Consider the following 26,811-nt stretch of genomic DNA (forward strand, 5'->3'; position numbering starts at 1 on the left):
TTCCACTTCTAACACTTACGAGCATGCACAAGTCAAAACGTTATTCCTCCGGCCGGGTAGCTGTTTAGCTGTCAGGTGTAAGAAGGTGAATGTAACCTGCGTGCTGCTCTGGGCTCATTTATTTTTTATCAGTGTTGAGTGATTCATTCTGTATGCCCCATTTATCATGCTCTGTGTTTGCTGTGAATATAACCGGAGCGGGGAACTTAGGGTCACAGGCAATGAAGATGTCGAACACTAATCCAACAGGTGTTCCCACTCCCTCTGCCTTTTGTATACACATATTCAAATCACCTAAGGCAAGCCAGGGTAGGGGCTGATAAACTCACTGCTGATTTCCCTAGCAAATAAGCCCCACGGCTGCTGGACCAAACTCTGGCTTTACATGCACACCGAAGAGAAAGGGGTGCTTGCATGAGACAGGATGCTTTCATGGAGCCCTTTAGCGCCACATTTTGTGACTTGCAATGCAAAATCTGTGTTCTGCTTTTAGGTAAGATCTCAAAATTCTTCTTCTTCTTCTTCTTCTGATATATATTTAATCCAGGTGTAAGGTTTTGTTTCAATTCCATACTTTTGAATGTTTTTAACTTTAATAACTTTACCATTATAAAACTACCAGGAACTGTCAGTTTCCAAACCATGTGGATTTTTTTTTATCCTACAAATGTATATGGAAATGGATAGAAGGTAGGTAGATAGATGCTAACTGCAATGGGTAGTGTTGGGACAATCTTGGTGTTTTCTCTCTGGAAGGCTGCAATCCTACACCCACTTACCTGGGAGTAAGCCTCACTGAATGCAGTGGATCTTACTTCTGAGTGTGCATGTATAGGGCTTTGCTGTAATATGGAATCTTTTGTGGAGCCTTAGAAAAGCAGCATGAAAATTTGAGGTATCAATTATTCTCACTGCCTTTTTGAGAAATACGTCATGCAAATAAGGTTGTTCCTTTTCAGTTTTCCATGTGTAATGGCCCAGTATTATCAACAGATCCTTCTGCCTAAGACATTATGGTTTTTGTATAAAGAAAAGTATACTTAGCATTAAAAATGAATGGCTTTTCATAAAACACCACACACAAAAATGAATAAGATGGGCATTCAGCAAGATGTATATGTTTCCCTAGGAGAAACATTTCTTATCATTATTAATGAACTTTTAAAAAGTTGCGGTGCTTGTAAATGAAATAAATTTTATGCCTCTTTTATGTCCTTTTATACGTCACAATTAAATTGGCTTTTTACTTTCATTTCTCATGTGAGGTGTGATGTAGTCCATTAAAATCTGCAAACTTGATCCCGTTTGTGATGTTTTGGTTTCAAAAGATGCCACATTTAGCACATTTTACCTTACTATGATTTGTAATAATTTACTTGCTTTCGCGTCCAGTATGTGTTGTTCTAGATGTAGAACTGGGAGCAGGAGGGCAGGAAGCTCACCATGCCACCAAAATTATCAATTTTATAAACTTTTATAAACTTCTTCCAAAAAGAACTATAGCTGTTCACAAATGACAATGAGAATTCTCCACTTCGTGGACAGAGAAACTGGAGAGAAACCATCTCACAATTTTTGTAGGGGGGGGGGGAATCTCCAACAACTCCTCAAGCTTACCATTTGCTGTGACAATGGCCCATGGCAAACAAGACCCCTTCCCAAGTTTTGTTTTGTTGCTGCCGCTCAAGAAGCAGCACCAGCCTGCCCACCATTTTGCATCCTCCATAATGCCCCAGACTAAACATTATTCCAGGCATTGCAGAAGGGGAAATGGTTGCTGCCACACACAAAAACTTGTGGAGAAAATCTGTAGAAAAATATGCAGAGTGGCCTTCTTTTTAGGGAGCCAGAATAGAATAGAAACATCAGTCTTTGCTAGTGTTAGGAGAAAAAGAAGAGGACATAATTCTGATTGATAGAGGTTTCTGCCCTATTGGCTCAATTGTCAGCAAACACCTCACCCTAGCTGAACCCACCTTGTGCAAAATTGTCCCCCCACCCATCCATTTTCAGCTATGCACAGGTTCTTTACTTCATCCTGAATTACCGTAAACTACAAACGACTGGGGTTTTCATTACCACCAAGATTCAGTATAAGATCCTTTAAACCAGTGCACAGATGATAAAGAGGAGAGGGCCTCAGGATCAGATGGGAATAGGAGATTTCAGGGGCTTTATGGGTTAAAACCAGAATTTTGAAGTGTGTGCAGAAAACTACAGATAGAATACAGGATGATTCAGCTGCCCATCACCAAAAAGCAGAACTTCTAAATCAGGGGTGGCTAAGCAGTCACCAAATTTCCTTTGTGGGGGGGTGGATCTTAAAGGTGTGATTTTAGGCAGGCTCATCCCCTAGATGTGCTATGGAGAAAAGTTGTTTCTTACCAGGTATTTTCTTAAACAGAGACAGGTACAGAGCGTTTGAATTCCTGGCTCTATTAATGAAAAGCTGACTTACTGCTGCTGTTAAATCATGTCCTGTGGAAAATGGGAGCAAGACTGAACTTAGTGCGGCTTCTGAGCAGTTGTGTGTAGGATTGTACTGTAAAACACTACCATTCTAATGGTAAAGCATTCTGCTTTACTTGGCTTGGAACTATATGCTCATAAACATATAGAAAGTGCTTTTTCCTGGGGGTACGCAGGGGTACGCATACCCCTAAACATTTCGTGAATCTTTGTACTTTTGTCCATTTACTGTATTTATTTTCTCCCGATTTGAACTATAAAATGGTGGTTTTCTTGAGTCAAAATGAGAGTACCCCTAAAACATTTTTTTTAAAAAAGCACTGCATATAGATCACTAGAGAATTAAGCTCAGGTTACTTTTAGGATCAGAATGTGACCTGTACTTATTTTTGAAAAAGGAAAAAAAAGAAAAGAAAATCTTCCCACGGAGATCTTAAGTTTATGCATTAAACTCAAAATATGATGGCACGGTTTTTATTTAAACAAAAAAAGCTGCAGGATGTTTCCAGTCAACAAGGGTGGTGTTGTGCTTACTAATACTTAAAGCCGGATATAGAAGCAAAATGCAGCCCACGCTCCAGTTGGAGGTCACTTTGCAGAAACCTAGCCTGTTTATATCCAATACACATAAACGGCCTTGAAGAGATAACTGGAGCCAAGGAAGGGCGTGGTTTGCTTAGAAAGCTTACTGTATAGTTATCTTCACATTTCAGATCCTGGTCTTTAAACTAGGTTTTAAGACTGCTTGGATTTGTAGATCTAAGTACTTCTAAATTTCAGCTTTCTTAAGCCAAAAGTACTTACAATGCAACATCTCAACCCCTAGGAGGTAAGCTTATTCTATCACCCTCCTATTAAAAGTAAGTAAGTAAGTAAGTAAGTAAGAAAGACAGCTCAACTCTGCCTTAGTTCATGTAGGGCTGCAAATGGGCTTAGTTATCGGAGGTATCTAGTTAAAACACAACCGTGCCAGGCACTAATTAAATATTTGTACTTGTATTTTTCTTATTATTTTGAGACAGTTTACCTTCCTTCCCAGCGCAGCTCTCAAGGTTGCCTCTGAGGTGATACTTGGACCAAATTTTAAATCCCAACACTGTTCCCATAGCAAATAAACAGACCAAACAAGGAGGATTTGTTGTATATCAGCAACTTCCTTAATTCCTGCTTCCTTCTGGCTTTGCAGAAGTTCTCCCATAGTGATTATACCTGAATAAATCATCAGGTCATACTCATACAGAACAAATTTACATCCCCTGGAGGCAACTCCACCCTTTCTGACAGCAAAAACAAAAGGGTTCCTTTTCAGCTGTTTTTTTGCTTGGACGTTTTCCATGTCTGTAAACAGGGCAGGTTTCACAAGCAAGAGAAGCTACATAGAAACGTATGTTATGGTTATATATATTATTGGCCCATATTCTGCAGTCCTGTATCGACTTCACAAGAGGCAGGCGTACACAGGGTACTTCCATACATGGACCATATAGAAGCACCCAACCATTGCCCTGCTTTCAGCTGGCTTGGAATAGCAACTAAGCTTCCATTTAAATGTCCTCTTTTCCCAGCTCCCGTATGACACACAGGGGCATTATTCATCAGGATCACTGTTAGTGGGGATAGGATTAAATAGTACTCGTCCCGTCCCGTCCCCTGGCCACATTCCCCTACCTTCTGCAATTAAATGGATATAGAAAATAAATGGATATAGAGACAATGCTATTTGGAAAGGGAAGAGTTAAAATGGTAGAGATGTGTGACAGACTATATGGAAGGAAATGACAATATGCAGGAAGAGCCGTGCCATAGGCCATATATACCTGGAGAAATTACACAGGATTTTTTTTAAAAAAAATAAATTAAAAATTTCCATAATACAGTAAAATTAAATTTATAAATTCCCTCCAGTAGCACCTTAGAGACCAACTAAGTTTGTCATTGGCATGAGCTTTCATGTACATGCACACTTCTTCAGATACAACAACAAAAAATGCAAATCAGATAAGTAGAATACAGAGTCTGTGCTTAAAAGTAATTATTAGTCCTTACGGCCCATTAAGGTTTTTTTTTTTTTAGGAATCTGTTTTGAATCGGGATGGGTGGGAACAGAAACCAAAAGGCAAAAACATCATGTCGATGCATTGTAAAAAAAAAAAAATGTGAATGAGCAAAGCATGGTTATTCCAGAGCAAAATTCCAGTGTGGAAGTAGCGACACACAGCTGTCTGTCAATCTTAATGTGAACTGCTGGTCTTGCTCCAAGGGATCATGGTAGCACCCTACCCATGAACCAGGCTGAAGTATGACCAATGAGTGAATAAGTCTTAAGCAGGCATCCCCAAACTGCGGCCCTCCAGATGTTTTGGCCTACAACTCCCATGATCCCTAGCGAACAGAACCAGTGGTAGAGGAAGGTGGGAATTGTAGTCCAAAACATCTGGAGGGCCGAAGTTTGGGGATGCCTGGTCTTGAGTGTCAGGGTGATGACATAAATGGTTGCTACAGGCCATGGTTCCTTCTCATTGTATTTCCATACAATGGCTATAGCAGGCTTATTAAGTAGTAAATGATAAAATAAATTGCCGTGTTTAAACATGGGGTGAAGAGTTGAAGTGAGAAATGCTGACATCAAGAAGATTCCAAAGCTATTTAAAATTTGACATACTAATTTTACTCCCAGAAAGTTTTTGAGATGGGCTGTCTCTTACTGCAGTGGCACATAAAGCAACCATTGTTTGTGGCCTATTTGCATTGCAAATTATAATCCTTTTTCATAATTTCTTTCCCCCTGCAGGTATTTGTTCTGCCTTGAAGCTGACAGTCCCATCCCATGCCATCCGTGGTATTAAAGGGCAGTCCCTCACTCTCCCAGTTGACTACAATTTCAACATTGCAGTTTCCAATATCCAGATAATATGGCTGTTTGAGAAGCCACCAACAACCCCCAGATTTCTGATTGGCTGCTTGGTAAACCAGTCAGTAGTTCCAGACTTGGAATATAGGCACAAAATTGCACTTAAGCCTCCAAATGCATCCTTGCAGATAAGATCTCTGAACTTCAGCGATGAAGGCAATTATATTATCAAAATCAATATCGATGGAAACCGAACCATACCTGCAAGTGCAAAGGTTCAAGTTACCGTGGATGGTAAGTAATATAAAATGTTGGAATCTAAAGGTTCAACCAGAATGCTATACAGTATAGAGGTTCTGTGGCCGTCTCCTATGAGGGTTAATAGCAGCCACAATTGTACAATTGGCGGCACACTGTGCTCTGGGGAAGGGGGCTATTTAACTCTTTTCCCTGGGCCCTTCTAGTACCAGCATAGCAACCCCCGGTGGTGCCTGGGGTACCAGTGGCAGGGAGAGAGGTACGCATGCAGGCAGCGACAGAGCGTGCCCCACCAACAACCAAGAGATCCTTCTCTTCTGCAGCATGTTTTGTTGAGCCCAGATTCCCCAAATACAACTGCAACTATGGCAAGACGGCTATTTAGTCTAAACTCCATCAGAGGTGTTTTGAATCACACCAGGATTCAATAAATTGAGTCCTGGCTAAGGGCTCATCCACACTTAACCTTTCCATGCTTTCTAGATACAGGACTACTCTGTGTCTAAGCACTTCCTCCCTCACTGCCACTTTCCCCCAGAAATCCCACTCACACACACACACACACACACACACACCAGGTGTATGAAATCGTACCATTCATTCTACCACCTCAGACACTTAACTAGCTCATTCCCACTATTTTACTTTATGTGGCAGACTTTGGGCTTATCCACCCTTACCTTTTGCACCGCTCTTTCCAGGCAAAGGCCATGTTTTAATGCTCCGTGTCCGAGTGTGCAGTTGTTGTTGTTGTTCTTTTGCTCCTCCTTTGGAAATCCTGCTCTTTAAACCTGAATTGGAGCAAACGTCAATTTGGGTTTTCCACAGATCAATGTTTGCTCTGATTGAGCTTCAAAGAGCAGGTTTTCCTGGGGAAGCACCAGAACAAAAAGGGCTCGGACATGGGTACCTTGAATCGTAGGGAAATTATACTTCGCCAAAAAAAAAGTATATTAGACAAAATCACACACAAAGAAGCATAGATTAGGAGAAATTTACAGCAAAATGCTGGTAAATTTTCATGTGGATTTTGAAGCACTGCTCACTGATGTGGAGTACTGAAAGTAGATAGAAAAAATGAGAGAAACCAAAAAAGATAGATTCACCCACTCCTTGCTGTTGTGCATGGTGGACACATTTACTGGTGCAAATGGCAGAAATGCTTTACCATCAGGAGACAGGGTAAAATGACTCTGCCCAGCTACTAATGGATATGGGCAAAGCTCTCCCATACAAGGAGGGGGACTGCAATAGGGCTAAAGTCCATGCACACACATAGAGGAGCTCTACTTGCATACATTTATACCCAGGGGGAGCGCTTTCCCACACTGTGTGAATGCATGGACAGCTGGGAAGCATTTCTGCCATCTGCTGTTTTGGGAGGTGGGGCTGCACAAATTTCTACAATGTATGCAGGGTGCAGGGAGCACCTGTGGTGCTTGTTAGTGGCAGGTTTGGGATTAGCCCACCTGGCCCCAGGACTCCCCTCATGTGGTATTCCCCCACACAGTGGCGGAGCAACATGCTTCAGCCCTCGGAGCAGAGAACAGGTGGGGGTGTGGCTGGCGCATGTCCTGAGGTTGTGTGGCATGTGGCGCGCATCCTGTGATGGCGCAGCACGCAACACACTTTCGAGGGGGCAGCTGCAATGGCACCCTTTCCCCCAAATGGTACCTGGTTCAATGCGCTCCCCCTGCCCCCCCTCCGCACACCAGTGCCCCCACATGGGTGGAGGGAAGTCAAGCAGTTTCCCCCTGGTTCCTAAATTATTCAGCAAATAAATTGTAAACCCATTGGCCATGCTGCCAGGGGACTCTGGGAGGGGGATCTAGCAACATCCAGAGGGCCAAAGGTTACCCGCTCCTTGGTTAAAATACATTGATCCTAACTTCAAAGATCTTTTATATTGCAGTTCCTGTCACAAAGCCAGTCATATACATTGAACCCTTTGCTGGAGTCGTGGAGAACAGTGGGAACATTACTTTGAACTGCACTGTGGAGGAAGGCACACGGGTCGCTTACCAGTGGTTGAAAAATGGAGATCCCATTGAAGCTGGCACTATCTATTCCTTGTCCGCAAACAACAGCACGCTTCAGATTGTCCCTGTCGTCAAAGAAGCCATTGGGAATTACAGCTGTTTAGCAGAAAACCCAGTCAGCGCAATGGAGAGTGACGTGATCATGCCAACTATATATTGTGAGTAGCATATACAGTAATGTAGTCCATATGTTGCATATAGTAGCTGAACTGAGAGAAGGAGGTGGTGGTGGGGAGAATTAAGAGTGATAGTGGACAAATGGTAGCTCTTTGCCATTACAGTAGATTATTTGTTTATATCCCACATACAGTGGTACCTCAAGTTACAAACGCCTCAGGTTACAAACTCCGCTAACCTGGAAGAGTTACCTTGAGTTAAGAACCCCAGGATGAGAATGGAAATTGTGTGCTGGCAGTGCAGCGGTAGCAAGAGGCCCCATTAGCGAAAGCACGCCTCTAGTTTAGAACAGTTTCAGGTTAAGAACGGACCTCTGGAACGAATTAAGTTCGTAACCAGAGGTACCACTGTATTCTCCAAGCAGCTGAAGAATACCCACCCTCCCCTTTTAACCTCACACCAGCCCTGTGGGGTAGGCTAGGCTAAGAGAGAGTGGCTATCCCCAGCCCCAATAACCTTTGTGACTGAGTGACAGATTGAACCATAGTGTCTGCAGCCCTGGGCTGCATTCACACAGAAGTTTATTCTGTTTCCTCCACTAACCCAGAAAATTATGGGAGTAAAGTGTCAACCAGCTGGTCATCACAAACACTCTCTTCCAACAACACAAGAGACGACTCTACACATGGATATCACCAAATGGGCAGCATCGAAATCAGATTGATTATATTCTCTGCAGCCAAAGATGGAGAAGTTCTATACAGTCAGCAAAAACAAGACCTGGAGCTGACTGTAACTCAGATCATCAGCTTCTTATAGCAAAATTCCAGCTTAAACTGAAGAAAGTAGGAAAAACCACTGGGCCAGTAAGATACAATCTGAATCAAATCCCTTATGAATACACAGTGGAAGTGAGGAACAGGTTTAAGGATTTAGATTTGGTGGACAGAGTGCCTGAAGAACTATGGATGGAGGCTCGTAACATTATACAGGAGGCAGCAACGAAAACCATCCCAAGGAAAAGGAAATGCAAGAAAGCAAAATGGCTGTCCAACGAGGCCTTACAAATAGCGGAGGAGAGGAGGCAAGCAAAATGCAAGGGAGAAAGGGAAAGATACAGGAAACTGAATGCAGATTTCCAAAAAACAGCAAGGAGAGACAAGAGGGTCTTCTTAAATGAGCAATGCAAAGAAATAGAGGAAAACAATAGAATGGGGAAAACCAGAGATCTGTTCAAGAAAATTGGAGACATGAAAGGAACATTTCGTACAAAGATTACCATAATCAAGGACAAAAGTGGTAAGGACCTAACAGAAGCAGAAGACATCAAGAAGAGGTGGCAAGAATACACAGAGGAATTATACCAGAAAGATATGGAGGTCTCATACACCCCAGGTAGTGTGGTTGCTGACCTTGAGCCAGACATCTTGGAGAGTGAAGTCAAATGGGCCTTAGAAAGCACTGCTAATAACAAGGCCAGTGGAAGTGATTATATTCCAGCTGAACTATTTAAAATTTTAAAAGATGATGCTGTTAAGGTGCTACACCCAATATGCCAGCAAGTTTGGAAAACTCAGCAATGGCCAGAGGATTGGAGAAGATCAGTCTACATCCCAATTCCAAAGAAGGGCAGTGCCAAAGAATGCTCCAACTACCGCACAATTGCGCTCATTTCACACGCTAGCAAGGTTATGCTTAAAATTCTACAAGGCAGGCTTAAGCAGTATGTGGACCGAGAACCCCCAGAAGTGCAAGCTGGATTTCGAAAGGGCAGAGGAACCAGAGACCAAATAGCAAACATGCGCTGGATTATGGAGAAAGCTAGAGAGTTCCAGAAAAACATCTACTTCTGCTTCATTGACTATGCAAAAGCCTTTGACTGTGTCGACCACAGCAAACTATGGCAAGTTCTTAAAGAAATGGGAGTGCCTGATCACCTCATCTGTCTCCTGAGAAATCTCTATGTGGGACAAGAAGCTACAGTTAGAACTGGATATGGAACAAATGAGAGGTTCAAAATTGGGAAAGGAGTACGACAAGGTTGTATATTGTCTCCCTGCTTATTTAACTCATATGCAGAATTCATCATGCGAAAGGCTGGACTAGATGAATCCCAAGCCGGAATTAAGATTGCCGGAAGAAATATCAACAACCTCAGATATGTAGATGACACAACCTTGATGGCAGAAAGTGAGGAGGAATTAAAGAACCTTTTAATGAGGGTGAAAGAGGAGAGCGCAAAATATGGTCTGAAGCTCAACATCAAAAAAACCAAGATCATGGCCACTGGTCCCATCACCTCCTGGCAAATAGAAGGGGAAGAAATGGAGGCAGTGAGAGATTTCACCTTCTTGGGCTCCTTGATCACTGCAGGTGGTGACAGCAGTCACGAAATTAAAAGACGCCTGCTTCATGGGAGAAAAGCAATGACAAACCTAGACAGCATCTTAAAAAGCAGAGACATCACCTTGCCGACAAAGGTCTGTATAGTTAAAGCTATGGTTTTCCCAGTAGTGATGTATGGAAGTGAGAGCTGGACCATAAAGAAGGCTGATCGCCGAAGAATTGATGCTTTTGAATTGTGGTGCTGGAGGAGACTCTTGAGAGTCCCATGGACTGCGAGAAGATCAAACCTATCCATTCTTAAGGAAATCAGCCCTGAGTGCTCCCTGGAAGGACAGATCGTGAAGCTGAGGCTCCAATACTTTGGCCACCTCATGAGAAGAGAAGAATCCTTGGAAAAGACCCTGATGTTGGGAAAGATTGAGGGCACTAGGAGAAGGGGACGTCAGAGGACAAGATGGTTGGACAGTGTTCTCGAAGCTACGAACAGGAGTTTGACCAAACTGCGGGAGGCAGCGCAAGACAGGAGTGCCTGGCGTGCTATGGTCCATGGGGTCACGAAGAGTCAGACACGACTAAACGACTAAACAACAACTAAGTGTCAACATTTGGAGCAGTATAGAGGCATACAGTTCTTTCCAACCACGTTCATGAGTGAATCACTGAGGAACAGAATTGCACATGTGAAGAAAGGGTAGGGGAGCAGCAACGTTGTCCAACAACATTCACTGTTGTGTCACACTGTACCCACAGGTGTGAATGAAATTTAACACGACATCCTTATATAGTGGTCAAAAAGTTACATTTCCATAGCACAACAGGTACTGTAGTGTGAAAGGAATGTTAGAAAACAGGACAGAAGCACTAGCATGTATAATCAGCGAAACTAATACAATATTCCTCCCATCTGGATGCAAACCCTAGTCTGCCTTTTGGACCATAGTAAACTTCCATTGAGCTCTCATGATGGCACCTTCTCATTATGACAGAAGGTCAGTTCTAGGTAAGGCTAAAGAGAATTGAAGTACAGAATGGTTAGAAAACCAATGTTTCACCTGTCTCTTTGTCCATGCAGTTAATACTACTACTACTACTACTACTACTACTAATAATAATAATAATAATAATAAGCCACCCATCTGACTGGGTTGCTCCAGCCATACTGGGCAGCTCCCAACAAAATGTTACCCATCTGAATGGATACAACTAGATCAAAATTATGGCTGTTCCATGTTAGGTTAGTTATATGTGTTAATTATATGCAGTATTTTGGAGACTGGAATGATTTGACCAACAAGATAAAGGATAACTTTGTTTAACCAAGCTGTAAGCAAACCGGTTTACTTGATCCACTCTTGAAAGAAGCTTTGTTGACTCGGGAAGGTGTTGGAAGCATGTCAAAAACTGGCGACATTAAGTAAATATGGGGTTTAGAGATGAAATGATGGAAGTTGAGAAAACATGGTGGGTACACTTCCAAGAGAAGAATTACCTTATGAGCCAAAATATGGAAATGCCATTTACAGGAACCAAAATCAAGGTGTATAAAGCCCAAAACCAAACACTAGCAACAAAATGGGCAGGGACAGAAGTGAGAATTGTGTGAACAATTATTGCTCATTTGAGGAGATCTAAACCACTTTAATATAAAAGTAAATACTGTAAACAATAATCTGTACCAAAGACCAAATACAGTTCAACCATACTGGTCTCCTTTGGTTGTTCAATAAAGCATCCCAACAATTTGTCACAATGAATTTTGTCTCTTAGCTAATATGCCTGAACGGTGTGATGAAACTACATATAAAATTAAAATACACACTAATACCTGATCGATAAACATTCTAAGCAGAAGTATAACCATAAATGTAATAAACTCACTCACTGCCCATAAAAATCAAGTTGCTGTGAAGAATTAACAGCCATGTTGATGTAAAAAGGTTGCCATTACAGATAGTGGGATTGCCTAATCTGCAAATACGATTAGAAATTAATTTAAATATAACAATTTTGGAAATAATAACTGAAAAATTACTTAATGCATCTGTGCTCTCACCACAGATAGTTTGAGAAATATTTCAAAATTCTTCTTGTAGACATTGAGCGTAGGCTACATAGGATATGGGGCTAGCAGCTGATGTTTGCTTTGGGCACCATTCTTTAGTTTGACAGATATGAAGAACTGTTTTGGTGAAGGTACCTTCACCACAGATGACCTATAACAGTAGGCTATAACCATGGATCATTTAAAACACCAATAAGTGGTGAACAGGCCTTCAGAAAGCCATTTTGTAGGTAAACCTACCGGTAAGCAAATCTAAATGTTTAAATGGATCCAGATCAAGTACTTCTAGGCATAAAATTTTGGAACCTTTGCCTGGTTCCCTGTAACTCGCTTCTCGCAGTGAGGGAACCAGCAGAAGACCCTCAGAGGAGGACCTCAGTGTCTGGGCTGAGTAATGGGATGGAGTAATAGGGTGGAGACGCTCCTTCAGGTATACTGGGCTGAAGGCGTTTAGGGCTTTAAAGGTCAGCACCAACTAGCTTTTGCCAGACTCCTTGGCTCATAATCCTATCGCATCTCTGAATGAGTCATAAGCATCACATATATATGATGGGCTTTGGATTGACTGAATGCTTCTTTCCTTCCTAGCCACATCCATGCCATTTACGGCTTCTCTCCCCTGAGAATCCTGGGAACCATAGTTTGTTAAGGATTCTGGGAATTGTAGCTCAAACTGCAGTTCTCATGATTTGTGGAGGGGCGGAGCTAGAACTTTCAAGTGGTATAAGAGTGCTTTAAATGTATGCTGTGGGTGTGACTTGATACCATGCAGCACACTGCAATGTCCATTATTATTGCAACCATTGGTACTAATTTGAGGCTTTCCATAATGGGTATTTTGTAACAGTGTTGAGCACCAGTGTGAACCTTCTCTTTAGCTTTGGTTATGCAGTATTTGGTCAGGAAGGCCAATCTGTCCTTCCTAGTTTTGCACTAAGTGATTTCCGTACGAAAGTGCAATTGGCTTTTAGTACATGTGTTTTGCAATTAGCAGACAAACCAAACAGACCATGAGTAGTACTGATTTTTATTTTTATTTAATCATCTGAAAACATTTTATTTTATTTTTAGATGAAATACTTCTAGCTTTTAAAGGACATTTTCAGAATAATTCTTCTCTGGCACTTTTCTGATGCTGTTCTCCAAAGAGGGAACCTTTCATTTTGACTCAGTAAATGCTATTTACTAAATGACTTGTAAAATAATAAATCACCACTTCTTAGCAACAATTTACGTCTCAGTGGGAACATGACCAATTGGCGCCTGTCACCACGAAACTGTTATCCATCTTGTTTCTGAGCAGATGGCAAGTATTTACTGTGAGTGACCTTTATTATTACTGCAATTCTCCTGGCAGCAATGGCATATGGTATATACATGGACCCTGGGGCCAGGACTGGCTTCTTATTGGGAGAACTGGTAGCTGGCAAACAGGGATTTTACTGTGCTATTGATAAAGTTCATATTGAATTATATGACTTGAAAGGAGAATTTGGTAGATGTGATCACTTCAGGTAAGGGGGGGCCTCTGTGCTATTACAGGACCACCTTTTCCCTTGCTAGCCATTGGCTCCATGTTGGTAACCATGCAAAACCATTTTGTAAAGAAAAAGTAGAAACAAGGCATGTGTAGATTAAATTGTTCAGCAAGTGTGATGAGGCATTTGTTTTAGTTCAGCAGGCAACCTGGGCTTTACTTTCATTGAGTTCTGGAACTGCCCACAAAATAGCAGATCTTGCAAAAGTTATCTCTTTCTACACTTTACTGCACAAGATGGGGCCGGGAGGAGGAGCAACTTCCCCCCTTACACAGATACAGGGCCGTCCTTCCTATTGGACTGACTGGCGTGGTGCGCCAGGGCGCCCGCCCAGCAGGGGGCGCATCAAGGAGGCTCACGGAGCTGCCCGCACCTCCGCCTCTGCCTTGCCCGCTCCGCTCCTTTCCCGGCAGCAGTGGCTGAAGCGAGGCGGCAGCAGCGGCAGCAGAGCTGCCTGCGTCGGGGGAAACCTGGACCTGGACCTGGGCTACCTTCCGCCCACACTCCTTCAAGTCACAGCGAGCACAGACAGTGCTGCCCCACAATGCTCCATGGCACCTCATGCATCCAAAGGAGGTACCACGGAGCATTGTCGGGCAGTGCTGTCTGTGCTCGTTGTGACTTGAAGGAGTGTGGGCGGAAGGTAGCCCAGGTCCAGGTTTCCTTTGACGGAGGCATCTTTGCTGCCGCTGCTGCTGTCTCGCTTTAGCCGAGCAGGCGGAGGCAGGGCACAGCTGGCAGACGGCCCTGCACAGATAGCAGTGTGTTTGCTGTGAAGATGGTGGTCCCATGGTAGCATCCTGTTCTACCACAGATTCTCCCATTTCCTGGTGCTGAGGCAGTATTGACTAACCCTTTCTCTAGCTGATGCGGGTGGTCCTGTGGTCTAAACCACTGAGGCTCTTGGGCTTGCAATGGAGTGAGCTCCCATTGGTCTGTCCCAGCTCCTGCGCACCTAGCAGTTTGAAAGCACACCAGTGGAAGTAGATAAATAGGTACTGCTATGGCGGGAAGGTAAACGGCATTTCCATGCGCTCTGTTTTCCGTCACGGTTGCACTAGAAGTGGTTTAGTCATGCTGGCCACATGACCCAGAAGGCTGTCTGTGGACAAATGCCGGCTCCCTTGGCCTGAAGCGAGATGAGCGCCGCAATCCCATAGTCGCCTTTGACTGGACTTAACCATCCAGGGGTCCTTTGCCTTTTACCTAGCTGTCTGAACACCTGTGTGCAAGCACATACATGTGCTGGCTTCATTGTGCCCTGAAGATCCAGGGTGACTAGAGAACAAATGCCTTCTCTTTCCTATCTGATACCTGAGATTGAGCAGGTTGGACCAGGAAAGAATGTCAAGTTGCTTGTATTTATACCAAACTCAGAAAATCCAGAAGCTGCAGACATCCTGCCAATTTCAGGAGCCCCATATGCATAGCCTCATTTCCTCCTGTGAGCAAAGAAGGCTCCGAAGCTTAAGTTCACCTGGTCATAAGCTCCAAACCAAGCCCAGGTGGTTTTCAGTTCAGCCACAGTCCCTGACAATATGGTTGCTTTGATACACATGGCCTCATCAGCTCATGTTTCCCCTTGTGAAGACATGCAGGTATGCCAGCTCCAGGGGGCTAAGCCCTTTTGTGAGGCCCCTATATTTTGGGGGGAGGCTGTCCCCCAATGTCGCTGCTCCAGTGGCCGGCTCCTTCTCCTCCTCCTCCCCCCACCATGGAGGGGAATGAAGGTTGAAGCAACCTCCCACCGGTGGCACGCCAAGAGGAGGCAGAGGAGCAGCCATTGAAACTGTGCAACTGCATTTGGCTCCGCCCCCAGCTCCTCCCAATGTTCCGACGTCACACACACAATGTTTTCACCCCCTCCGCAATCACCCTCACAAGCTGATGCCTCTGGAAGTCAGAGTCATATGAAGAAGTAAGGAATCCTTGGTTGATTGGCTAGGGTGCATCTCCTAGGTCTACAGCGCAACTGTTCAGTAAATAAAAACCCAGCTGCAAGCACCATAAACTCTATTTACCCTAGAGTTATTCCAGAACTAATTTATCCCTCTCCTCCCCCTGTAAATAGAAATCTTATGTAATTTACCTTGATATGTAAATAGAGGAGTTTCACTCTTGTGCAAGGTTCAAACAAGTTTTTGTGGTTTTAGATCCACTGTTCTGTTGTGTAAAATGAAGAAATGGCCATTTATCCCAGCTTTACTATAGTGTTGTAGTGAAAGATGCTTGTTTAATGGGCAGCGAAGTTGTCCTAGGTAGGTGGAATTCAGGTCACATCTTCCTGGCACCCTGGGGGGCTGAAACCAGAGCAGTCAGGAGGATTGAAAGAGTTTTGCAATTTGAATGTGACAGTAGTCCTGATTTGTACATATGCTTATGGTAAGTCAATACATTTTAGAGGGAAAAACCAATGCCCTCGTTTTTTAGATTTGGCTTGGAAGCAACCCCTTCTGAGAGCTATGCTATTGTCTGGGTGGAATAAGGTCCAACCTAGATATGACATTAAGTATGTCAATAGAAGCTTTTCGTAGGTCTTTTTTTCTGTTAATAGCTACATTTGGGAGGAGGCGCATTTTCCATCCTAACTTGAAGCAGGACAGTTTCAATCTATGGCTTAAGAAGCTGTATTGTTTCAACAAACCATTGTTTAACCGTTTAGGGGTGGGAGGTAAAGCTAAACTATGCTTAATCAGAAATGTCTGCTCTCCTCCTCACAGCCTCCACGGAGAGAGAAGGGGTGGTTGAAAGCCAGTCTCTCACTGTGGCTCATCCTCGTAACACTAAATTGCAGTTTAGCGGTACATGCGAAGGAGGCCTCAGAATGGAAAGAAAGTTTAAAATGCAACGAAGCCAAAGATCATCTTTATATGGATTTAAGCTACAGCTAGAAAAGGCAGCACGTGAAAGAGAAATATTGCAGTTGGAAGATTTGACATAACAGCAGTCATTTGTCATGTTTCTGTTGAGTTTATGTTCTCTCTCTTTAATTGTTATATTCACACAGATGGGCCCTATGGACTTACCATAAATTCTGACAATGGCCAGAAGTTAGGGGATTATTTTACGTTTAACAAAGGGGAAGCAGTCCAGCTTTACTGCTCAGCAGATTCCAATCCACCAAATATTTTTTATTCATGGACCCAGAGGGCCGACAACTCCACGCGCCTCATTAAGTACGGAAGGTCCCTGGAAGTTGTATCTGAGAAGGTGACGCAGAAAACAGAAGAATACAGGTGCAGAGCTCTCAACAACAAGACTGGGAAGTGGAAAGAAACCCACATATTTGTGATTATGATGCCAAAAGGTAAGAATGAATGTTTGCATGTCAACCTACAAGGTTTGTACAAAACGTCCAAGCTACTGTCAGAAAACTCAGCCAGCCAATATCTTGTGGTTCCTGCCTAGGAGATCATTGTAATTCAATAGGTACAAATGAGACCAAAGTTTATAGCATAGAGGTGCCCTTTATGAAAGGTTTGGCATCTTCAGCACAAAACAACAACACTGATGCAGTGACTAATTTATGTAGTAGGATCAATCAATATAACTATACAGTGGGACCTCGACATACAAGCTCCTCGACATCCGACGTTTTCGACTTACGAGCGGAAAACCCGTTTGCAGCTAGATGCGGTTTCCTCGACTTATGAGTTTTTAGATGCGGTTTCCTCGACTTACGAATTTTTCCGTTTCCAATGCATTCCTATGGGAAACCGCTTTTCCTATGGGAAACTCGACTTATGAAGTTTTCAACCTACGAATGTGCATTTGGAACGGATTAAATTCGTAAGTCGAGGTCCCACTGTATTTACTTACTGAAGAATGACATGAAAGGGAACCTATATAGGAAGAAATCAAGGGTGATCTCTGAAATTTTGCTCTTTTCTCCACTCCTTAATCCAAACTAGAGTTGTTGGCCTTTAATACATGTTCTGTTCCTGACATAGAGGTAAGTGGTATGTTAGGTAATTCAGCTGTGAATGAAACAGTTGAGCCAAAGTTGACAAGGAAACAGTAGAGCCAACATTGCTGATGTTCTACCTGCCTGTGACGGCTGCAGTGTAACTACATTCCGGCCCTTGAACAGCACTATACTGTAGCTTAATGTGCTTATTAGTATACGCCTATCCTGATCACAAGGAGACTTAAGAGTTTTCCATTCATACTTCAGAAGCATAAATATAGGCAGCATTGATAAATCAAGGATAGGGTGGGGGATCTGCGGCTCTCCAGGTTTTGTTGGACTCCAGCTCCCATGATCCCTGTTCAAAGGCCATGCTGGCTAGGGCTGATGGGAGCTGCAGTCCAACAATGAATGGACCTTATTGATGTTTGGAGGATGTGGAACTTACTAATATCTTGGAGACAGACCAAATGAGATTCTTGTAAGCTGCTTTTCTAGTGGGATATAAGCAGGATAAATAAATATGAATCAACAAGGCTGCAATACTATGCATGCTTACTTGGGAGGGAGTCCCCTTGACCCCAAAGGGGATTAATCCCAAGTTAACCCATATGGTGCTTTAAACAAGAAAACTGATAAGGTAAATTCTTTCCTATCAGATTATAGCTGATCTGAAATAATTTTTCTTTATTAATTAGTTAATAAATGTTTAAAATACATTGTGTAAAGTTGCACAAGTTCCTTCTCCTTCCCTGCCCCCATTTTTTATAGAAAAAATATTTGTTAGAATGAGGATAACTCTTACATGCTGCCCTGTTATTAAGTATATATCTTTTTCACATAGCCATTACATTAATGTAAACTCAAGTTATTCAGATGTTGCCTTACAGGACATTTCACAAACTTGTTTGGCTTTGACAACACAAAGACCTGAGCCTTTACGCTTAAGATAAATATGGTCAGCAGCTGCCTATTGTACAAAGGGATTTAATATAATCACAGATGAAAGTTCTGTGTTTTCAAACACACTGAAAGGAAAATAGGTTACAATTTTACAGTGAAACCTATTCAGGTTTTTTTAAATGACGCCTAGGAAAGAAAAACATAATCAAAGGTTTTGTGTTGTGTAAAATTACATATTCCCTATTCATGGAAGTAAAATAGGACTCAATTGAATAGGATAATAAAAGCACCAATATTACAGTTTATGGTAAGATCTGAAAAGCTAGCAAAAGCTGCAAAAAGCACTATTTACACTTTTAAGAATATATTGCCAATCATATCTTACCAGTAGTTAACTCATACTATTTAAAAATTGAGCTCATATATATAATTACATATCATTGGGCTTGCTTTACATCAAACCAATATTAGTTGCTAATAAGTTGGAACATGTGGCAAGATAGCCAATCTAGTTTGTGTTAGAGAGATCTAACTGCACTGGTTAGAGAGGATTTCACTGGGATTTTGCAGGGACCCCCTGATCTGTCTGCGGCCCCAATATGTAGCCCCCAGATCAGGTTTATTCACCCTGTGCCTGCCCAAACTGGATCCATCCCTGGAACAAATTGGGGGTGGGGTGGGACTAAGGATCTTTTTAAAAGGGTTTTTTAATTGAGGCAGGCATGCCCAGGCCTGATGGCTCCTTAGGATCACTGGATCACCATGGAGATCTGCTGGAGTATGCATCTCCCCTTGGACTTCGCCTGCGGAGACCATGCTTAGCCATACATACTAGATAGGAGGGAGTTGTAGCTCAGCAACATATGGAGGGCCAAATGTCCCCCACCTTATAACACAAAGTATGTGTCAGGGTTCAGTCTAATCTAAGGTCTCCTCAGATGAGAAGCAAGGAGATTTGGAGAATCTCCATGCTGCTTATGGTCCTGAGAAGCAATCAGATCTAGACTTTCCTGCCTTGGGACCAGAGGTTCCTATACCAGCTGCCTGAGTTCTTGGCAGCTCTCAGATCCACCCCACCCCACCCGGACCATAGGAGCAGAGGGGATGGCGAGCCAGACAGGAACTTCAGAGCAGTCACCAAAGGATGCTTTGATGTCAAGGATGCTTCCCAGCCAAAGGAATGTACACGGCAGATACATTACAGAAGATCAAAAATTATTATGAGGCTCTGGGCAGGAAGTTGAAGCAATTAGATGCACAAATTGTCATCTCTTCTGTCCTCCCAGTTGAACGACATGGCCCAGGGAGAGAGGGAAAAATAGGGGAAGTGAACAACTGGCTTCGCAAATGGTGCAAACAGGAACGGTTTGGATTCCTAGATCATGGTCTGCAGTTTCTTGAAGATGGACTTCTGGCAAGTGATGGACTGCACCTCACAAAAGTTGGGAGGAATGTTTTTGCCACAAAACTCAAAAACCTCATCAGGAGGGCTTTAAACTGACTTATGTGGGGGAGGGAGACAGTGGTCCTGAAGGTAGGAGTCTATCAAATGCTGAAGATGATCATCCAAATGTCAAGGACCAAATGGAGCAAGCAGCATGCAGACCTAGTGGTGGGACGAAAATATCCTTAAATAAGAGACATGGGGGAATGATCAACGGTCTTCAATGTCTGTATACTAATGCACAGAGCATGGGAAATAAACAAGATGAACTTGAGCTCTTGGTACAGCAAACTAAATATGACATAATAGGCATCACTGAAACCTGGTGGGATGAGTCTCATGACTGGAATGTAGTAATAGAGGGATACAATCTATTTAAGAGAAATAGACCAAACAGGAAAGGAGGAGGAGTAGCTTTATATGTTAGGGATATGTATACCTGTGAAGAGATCCAGGATTTAAAACTTCAAAGCCAAATTGAGAGTATCTGGGTCAAAATTAAGGGAGAGAAAAACAACAGTGATCTCATTGTGGGAGTTTACTATAGATCCCCAAGCCAAACTGAGGACACAGATGATGCCTTCCTGGAACAGATGGCCAAGCATTCCAAAGGAAGTGAGATAGTAGTAATGGGGGATTTCAACTATCCTGATATTTGTTGGATGTCAAACTCAGCCAAGAGCATAAGGTCGAACAGATTCCTCACTGGCCTTGCAGACAACTTCATTGTCCAGAAAGTGGGAGAAGCAACAAGAGGATCAGCCATTTTAGATCTGGTCCTAACCAATAGTGATGACTTGGTTAGTGGGGTAGAAGTGGCAGGATCATTAGGTGGGAGTGACCATGCTCTTCTGGAGTTTATTATCCAGCGGAAAGGAGCAACCAAGCATACTAAGGTCCAAATTCTAGACTTTAAGAAAGCCGACTTCAGAAAACTTAGGGAAACGCTGGGTGAAATCCCATGGACAGTAATACTAAAAGGGAAGGGAGTTCATGATGGTTGGGAGTTTGTTAAAAGGGAGATATTAAAAGCACAACTTCAGGCAATACCAATGAGACGGAAACATGGAAGGTGCCTAAAGAAGCCAGGCTGGCTATCTAAAGAACTTTTGACTGAGTTAAGATTTAAAAGGGATATGTACAAAAAATGGAAAAGGGGGGAAATCTCCAGAGAGGAATTCAAACATATAGCCAGCATGTGTAGAGACAAAGTCAGAAAAGCTAAAGCACAGAATGAACTCAGGCTCGCCAGAGAGGTTAAAAGCAACAAAAAGGGCTTTTATGGGTATGTCCGTAGCAAAAGGAAAAACAAGGAAACAGTGGGGTCACTCAGAGGAGAAGATGGTGAAATGCAAACAGGGGACAGAGAAAGGGCAGAACTCCTCAATGCCTTCTTTGCCTCAGTCTTCTCCAAGAAAGAAAACAACGCCCGACCTGAAGAATATGGAGCAGATGATTCAGCAGGGGAAACACAGCCCAGAATAAGTAAGGAGGTAGTACAAGAATACTTGGCTAGTTTAGATGTATTCAAGTCTCCAGGGCCAGATGAACTACATCCAAGAGTATTAAAAGAACTGGCAGAGGTGATTTCAGAACCACTGGCAATAATCTTTGAAAATTCCTGGAGAACAGGCGAAGTTCCAGCAGACTGGAGGAGGGCAAATGTTGTCCCTATTTTCAAAAAGGGGAAAAGAGAGGACCCAAACAATTACCGCCCAGTCAGCCTGACATCAATACCAGGAAAGATTCTAGAGCAGATCATTAAGCAAACAGTCTGTGAGCACCTAGAAAGAAACTCTGTGATCACTAAAAGTCAGCATGGGTTCCTGAAAAATAAGTCATGTCAGACTAATCTGATCTCATTTTTTGTCAGAATTACAAGCCTGGTAGATGAAGGGAACGCTGTGGATGTAGCCTATCTTGATTTCAGCAAGGCCTTTGACAAGGTGCCCCATGATATTCTTGTAAAGAAGCTGGTAAAATGTGGGCTAGACAATGCTACCATTCAGTGGATTTGTAAGTGGCTTACTGACCGAACCCAAAGGGTGCTCATCAATGGCTCCTCCTCATCCTGGAGAGTAGTGACTAGTGGGGTGCCACAGGGTTCTGTCTTGGGCCCAGTCTTGTTCAACATCTTTATCAATGACTTGGATGATGGGCTTGAGGGCATCCTGAGCAAGTTTGCAGATGACACCAAATTGGGAGGGGTGGCTAACACCCCAGAGGACAGGATCACACTTCAGAATGACCTTAACAGATTAGACAACTGGGCCAAAGCAAACAAGATGAATTTTAACAAGGAGAAATGTAAAGTACTACACTTGGGCAAAAAAAATGAAAGGCACAGATACAGGATGGGAGACACCTGGCTTGAGAGCAGTACATGTGAAAAGGATCTAGGAGTTTTGGTTGGCCACAAACTTGACATGAGTCAGCAGTGTGATGCAGCAGCTAAAAAAGCCAATGCAATTCTGGGCTGCATCAATAGGAGTATAGCATCTAGATCAAGGGAAGTAATAGTACCACTGTATTCTGCTCTGGTCAGACCTCACCTGGAGTATTGTGTCCAGTTCTGGGCACCACAGTTCAAGAAGGATACTGATAAGCTGGAACGTGTCCAGAAGAGGGCAACCAAAATGGTCAAAGGCCTGGAAACGATGCCTTATGAGGAACGGCTTAGGGAGCTGGGTATGTTTAGCCTGGAGAAGAGAAGGTTAAGGGGTGATATGATAACCATGTTCAAATATATAAAAGGATGTCATATAAAGGAGGGAGAAAGGTTGTTTTCTGCTGCTCCAGAGAAGCGGACACGGAGCAACGGATTCAAACTACAAGAAAGAAAATTCCACCTAAACATTAGGAAGAACTTCCTGACAGTAAGAGCTGTTCGGCAGTGGAATTTGCTGCCAAGGAGTGTGGTGGAGTCTCCTTCTTTGGAGGTCTTTAAGCAGAGGCTTGACAGCCATCTGTCAGGAATGCTTTGATGGTGTTTCCTGCTTGGCAGGGGGTTGGACTGGATGGCCCTTGTGGTCTCTTCCAACTCTATGATTCTATGATTCTATGATTCTATGTTGTCAAATATAGCACAGCCACTTCTACAGCTCTGGACTCTGTGGAGCAGTTGCAGCAACCGCTGGCCACATCCCGTCGACCAGTTTATGTACCTTTAGAATGAAGGTACATAATTTCAGAATGAAATTAATAAGCATATTTTGTTTAAGGATAGGCTATAAATCACTAATAATAATAATAATAATAATAATAATTTATTTGTACCCCACCCATCTGTATGGGTCTCCCCAGCAACAAAGATTAAAAATACATTAAAATGTCACACGTTAAAAACTTCCCTAAACAGGGCTGCCTTCAGATGTCTTCTAAATGTCAGGTAGTTGTTTATCTCTTTGACATCTGATGGGAGGGCATTCCACAGGGCAGGCGCCACTACCAAGAAGGCCCTCTGCCTGGTTCCCTGTAGCTTTGCTTCTTGCAGTGAGGGAACCGCCAGAAGGCTCTCGGCGCTGGACCTCAGTGTCTGGGCAGAATGATGGGGGTGAAGACGCTCCTTCAGGTATATTGGGCTGAGGCCGTTTAGGGCTTTAATCAGCACCAACATTTTGAATTGTGGTGGGAAACATACTGGAAGCCATTGTGGGTCTTTCAGGACCAGTGTTATATGGTCTCGGTGGCCGCTCCCAGTCACCAGTCTAGCTGCCACATTCTGGATTAATTGTAATTTCCGGGTCACCTTCAAAGGTAGCCCCACGTAGAGCGCATTGGAGTAGTCCAAGCAGGAGATAACTAGAGCATGCACCACTTTGGCGAGACAGTCCGCGGGCAGATAGGGTCTCGGCCTGCGTACCAGATGGAGCTGGTAGACAGCTGCCCTGGACACAGAATTGACCTACGCCTCCATGGACAACTTTGAGTCCAAAATTACTCCCAGGCTGCGCACCTGGTCGTTCAGGGGCACAGTTACCCCATTCAGGACCAGGGAGTCCTCCACACCAGCCCGCCCCCTGTCCCCCAAGAACAGTACTTCTGTCTTGTCAGGATTCAACCTTAATCCATTAGCCACCATCCATCCTCCAACCGCCAACAATGACACAGACACAGGTTAGTTCTGTAATGTCTAACTCGTGACCTTCAGAGTTTTATAGTTTGTGACTAATGGTGTTATTGGTTTCTATGATGTCAATATTAGCAGACTTGTAAAAGGAGGCAGCAGTTTATGGTTCCTTATCTTGCAAAGCGAGCCCTCAAATGACTAAAATAAATTAGTCATAAATATAGGAAGCACGTAGGAATATACAATTGTGCTTCTGCTCAGAGAAGTATTTAGAACTGTAAGTCTTATGATTGATCTCAAGTGCAACTTTCCTGAACTAAGGAATCGAAGCTCCATTTAGAAAATACTGAACAAGGTTGTATAAGCAAAAGATTTAAAACACATGGAGTCACCAGGTCATCTGCAGAACTCTTGGGTGGATTCAGATCTCTGGGAGCCAGTTGATCACTGTATTAGCTTTGCACATTACACCAGAAGAGTGTAAGAAGAAGACTGACTATCTGTAAGGGCCACTTTTTCTCAGTACTGTAATAGGCTAATGCTTCTCTCTGAACTAAGGCTCCCGAAGTAGACAGAAAGTTTGTCTTCCTCCTGGCTTCCCCCTTCCCAATGAGGCCATTGGCTGCTGTCAGTTTCAATGGAAGAAGGGTGGGTTGGAGGCGGGATAATGTTGCTCGACACTTTCCCTTCAGGGCTGTTTTCTCTCAAAATTCTCTCTCTCTCTCTCACACACACACACACACACACACACACACCGATTTTCTTCTCTTCTACATATGGAAGGGAAACCTATGGAGGAGTGGGAAGATGTGGATACCCCTATGCATTTCCCCTGTGTGTGAAAGCAGTAGGAGGAAGTTTGAGTGGCAAAATGGCCAGAGGGGCAAGGGCCTTCTTCCAGGTGGCCCAGACAACTTGAGACCTTGAGATTTCTCCTGCAGGGAGATGAACTAAGGGGCCACTTCCAGACTGTTGCTATTTTGGGGTGGGATTCAATCACATACCAGCAAATTCAGGTTAAATTAAAGTTGATTGGTAGCTCTTGCGCAACAAAACCCACTTCCCTCCCCCTCAAAAAAAGGAACTTTGTTTATTGTGATAAAGTGATGGAGAAATGCACTAGAAAGTGTGGGGTGAGCCTTGCTTTGAGGCAACATGACATAAACTCCCTGTAAACAAATTGGAATGAACGCTCGATAAATAGCTGACGTCGTCTAATCTCCCCACAAATTTTGGGCAAACGAATCAGGATGAATGCTCAATAAGCAGGTTGTCTGGAAGCCACCACTGCCTTCACATCTAGAGCTCATGTGACCCTCCACAAGAGATATGCACAGGTTCCTCCATTCCACATAATCCCTGAAGAATTGGGGGGGGGCAGTCAAATGTGCAATTGTGCATTAATTTTCTACAGCTTCTCCTGGAGTGTGGCCACACTCAATCTGGATGCTGGCTACTCTCGGATTGTTGTAAAGTTTCTTGACCCTATTATCAGTGCCAAAAATGGAAGTCTTTTATCTTTTCTAGGGCGTATCATTGTACTGTTACTAAGAGTAGTTGCTCAAATTCGTTTGCAATTTTACTAAGCCATGGCTACAACTTATCTCCCTCTTATGTGCTCTTAGTGAGATATGGGATTATATATATTTAACTAAAGACACAGGTAGGTAGCTGTGTTGGTCTGACGTAGTCGAAACAAAATTAAAAAAATCCTTCCAGCAGCACCTTAGAGACCAACTAAGTTTGTCATTGGTATGAGACAGAAGACAGAACTAAAGACAGACACTCTGAGAGACAAATATAACATGAACTAGCACTCGGCAAAGCGCCCACTCATGTGTCTTGTTACAAAAGCTGTGCACATCATAAGATAGCACATAATATATCTGGGGTATGTACAGATATACATAAAATGTTTTTTTAGAAAGAAAGTATTAAATAGTGGGTAGACGACACAGCGATTCTTCAAGAAGCTCTTTATTCGGAAGTCAGAACAGAACTGAACTGCATTGGCAAGCTGGCCTGCTTTTATAGAGGCTGGCTCAAACAATGTATCAAACATAATTCAAAGTTCCTCCTAAAGTTCCCTCCTAAAACAACTTTCAAGGACCTGAGGGAAAACTATATACACTAATACAGAAAGAAAGAAAGAAAGAAAGAAAGAAAGAAAGAAAGAAAGAAAGAAAGAAAGAAAGAAAGAAAGAAAGGAAAGAAAGGAAGAAAGAAAGAAAGAAAGAAAGAAAGAAAGAAAGAAAGAAAGAAAGAAAGAAAAGGGGGAGGGAGCAGATGCTGCAGTCTAAAACTGCATTCCCCGTATTGTTAACATTGATACTGATTCCTGTCCAGAATATAGCTCAGGGAAAACTGGTTCTGTGATTATGCAGCAAAGACAACAGGGCACTGTGCTGACTAGCCAGTATCTGTGACATCACAACCTCTCCTTCCCTTGGGTCCTCCAAGCAGACTATGACTCTCAGCATAACCTACATCACAGGACCATTGCAAGAATGATATGGGGGTGGGATCAGCTCCTTGGAGAAAATACAGGATATAAATATAGCACTTCACACAAAAATATGGCTAGAAGCTGAGAAACATAAGCAGTGAACGTCTGAAAACTGTCAGTGTTGAATTGCTGGTAGGAATAACTATATTTAACAAAGCAAAAATGGAAGTAACCTACATCCAAGACACACTCTTTACTCCTCTAATCTAGTGTGACTGGTACTGTATATGCTTAACGTGAATACACATTTCACATTACACACACACACACAATGCAAACAATATATATCAAAAGTTTATTGC

The 26,811-nt window shown here is 43.1% G+C and overlaps 1 protein-coding gene across 1 annotated transcript in view; it reads left to right on the forward strand.

The window, feature by feature from the left end:
- The first annotated feature begins 235 nt into the window (after positions 1–235).
- Positions 236–26,811, forward strand: part of HEPACAM2 (HEPACAM family member 2) — a 32,497-nt gene continuing 5,921 nt past the window's right edge. Inside the window, 5 exon segments of the mRNA XM_035130001.2 lie at positions 236–457; positions 460–493; positions 5,261–5,614; positions 7,491–7,775; positions 16,688–16,987. Of these exon segments, the coding sequence (XP_034985892.2) occupies positions 425–457; positions 460–493; positions 5,261–5,614; positions 7,491–7,775; positions 16,688–16,987 (1,006 nt within the window). The 5' untranslated portion in view covers positions 236–424.

The sequence above is a fragment of the Zootoca vivipara genome, chromosome 12, assembly GCF_963506605.1.
Source record: "Zootoca vivipara chromosome 12, rZooViv1.1, whole genome shotgun sequence".
Classification (NCBI taxonomy): Eukaryota; Metazoa; Chordata; class Lepidosauria; order Squamata; family Lacertidae; genus Zootoca; species Zootoca vivipara.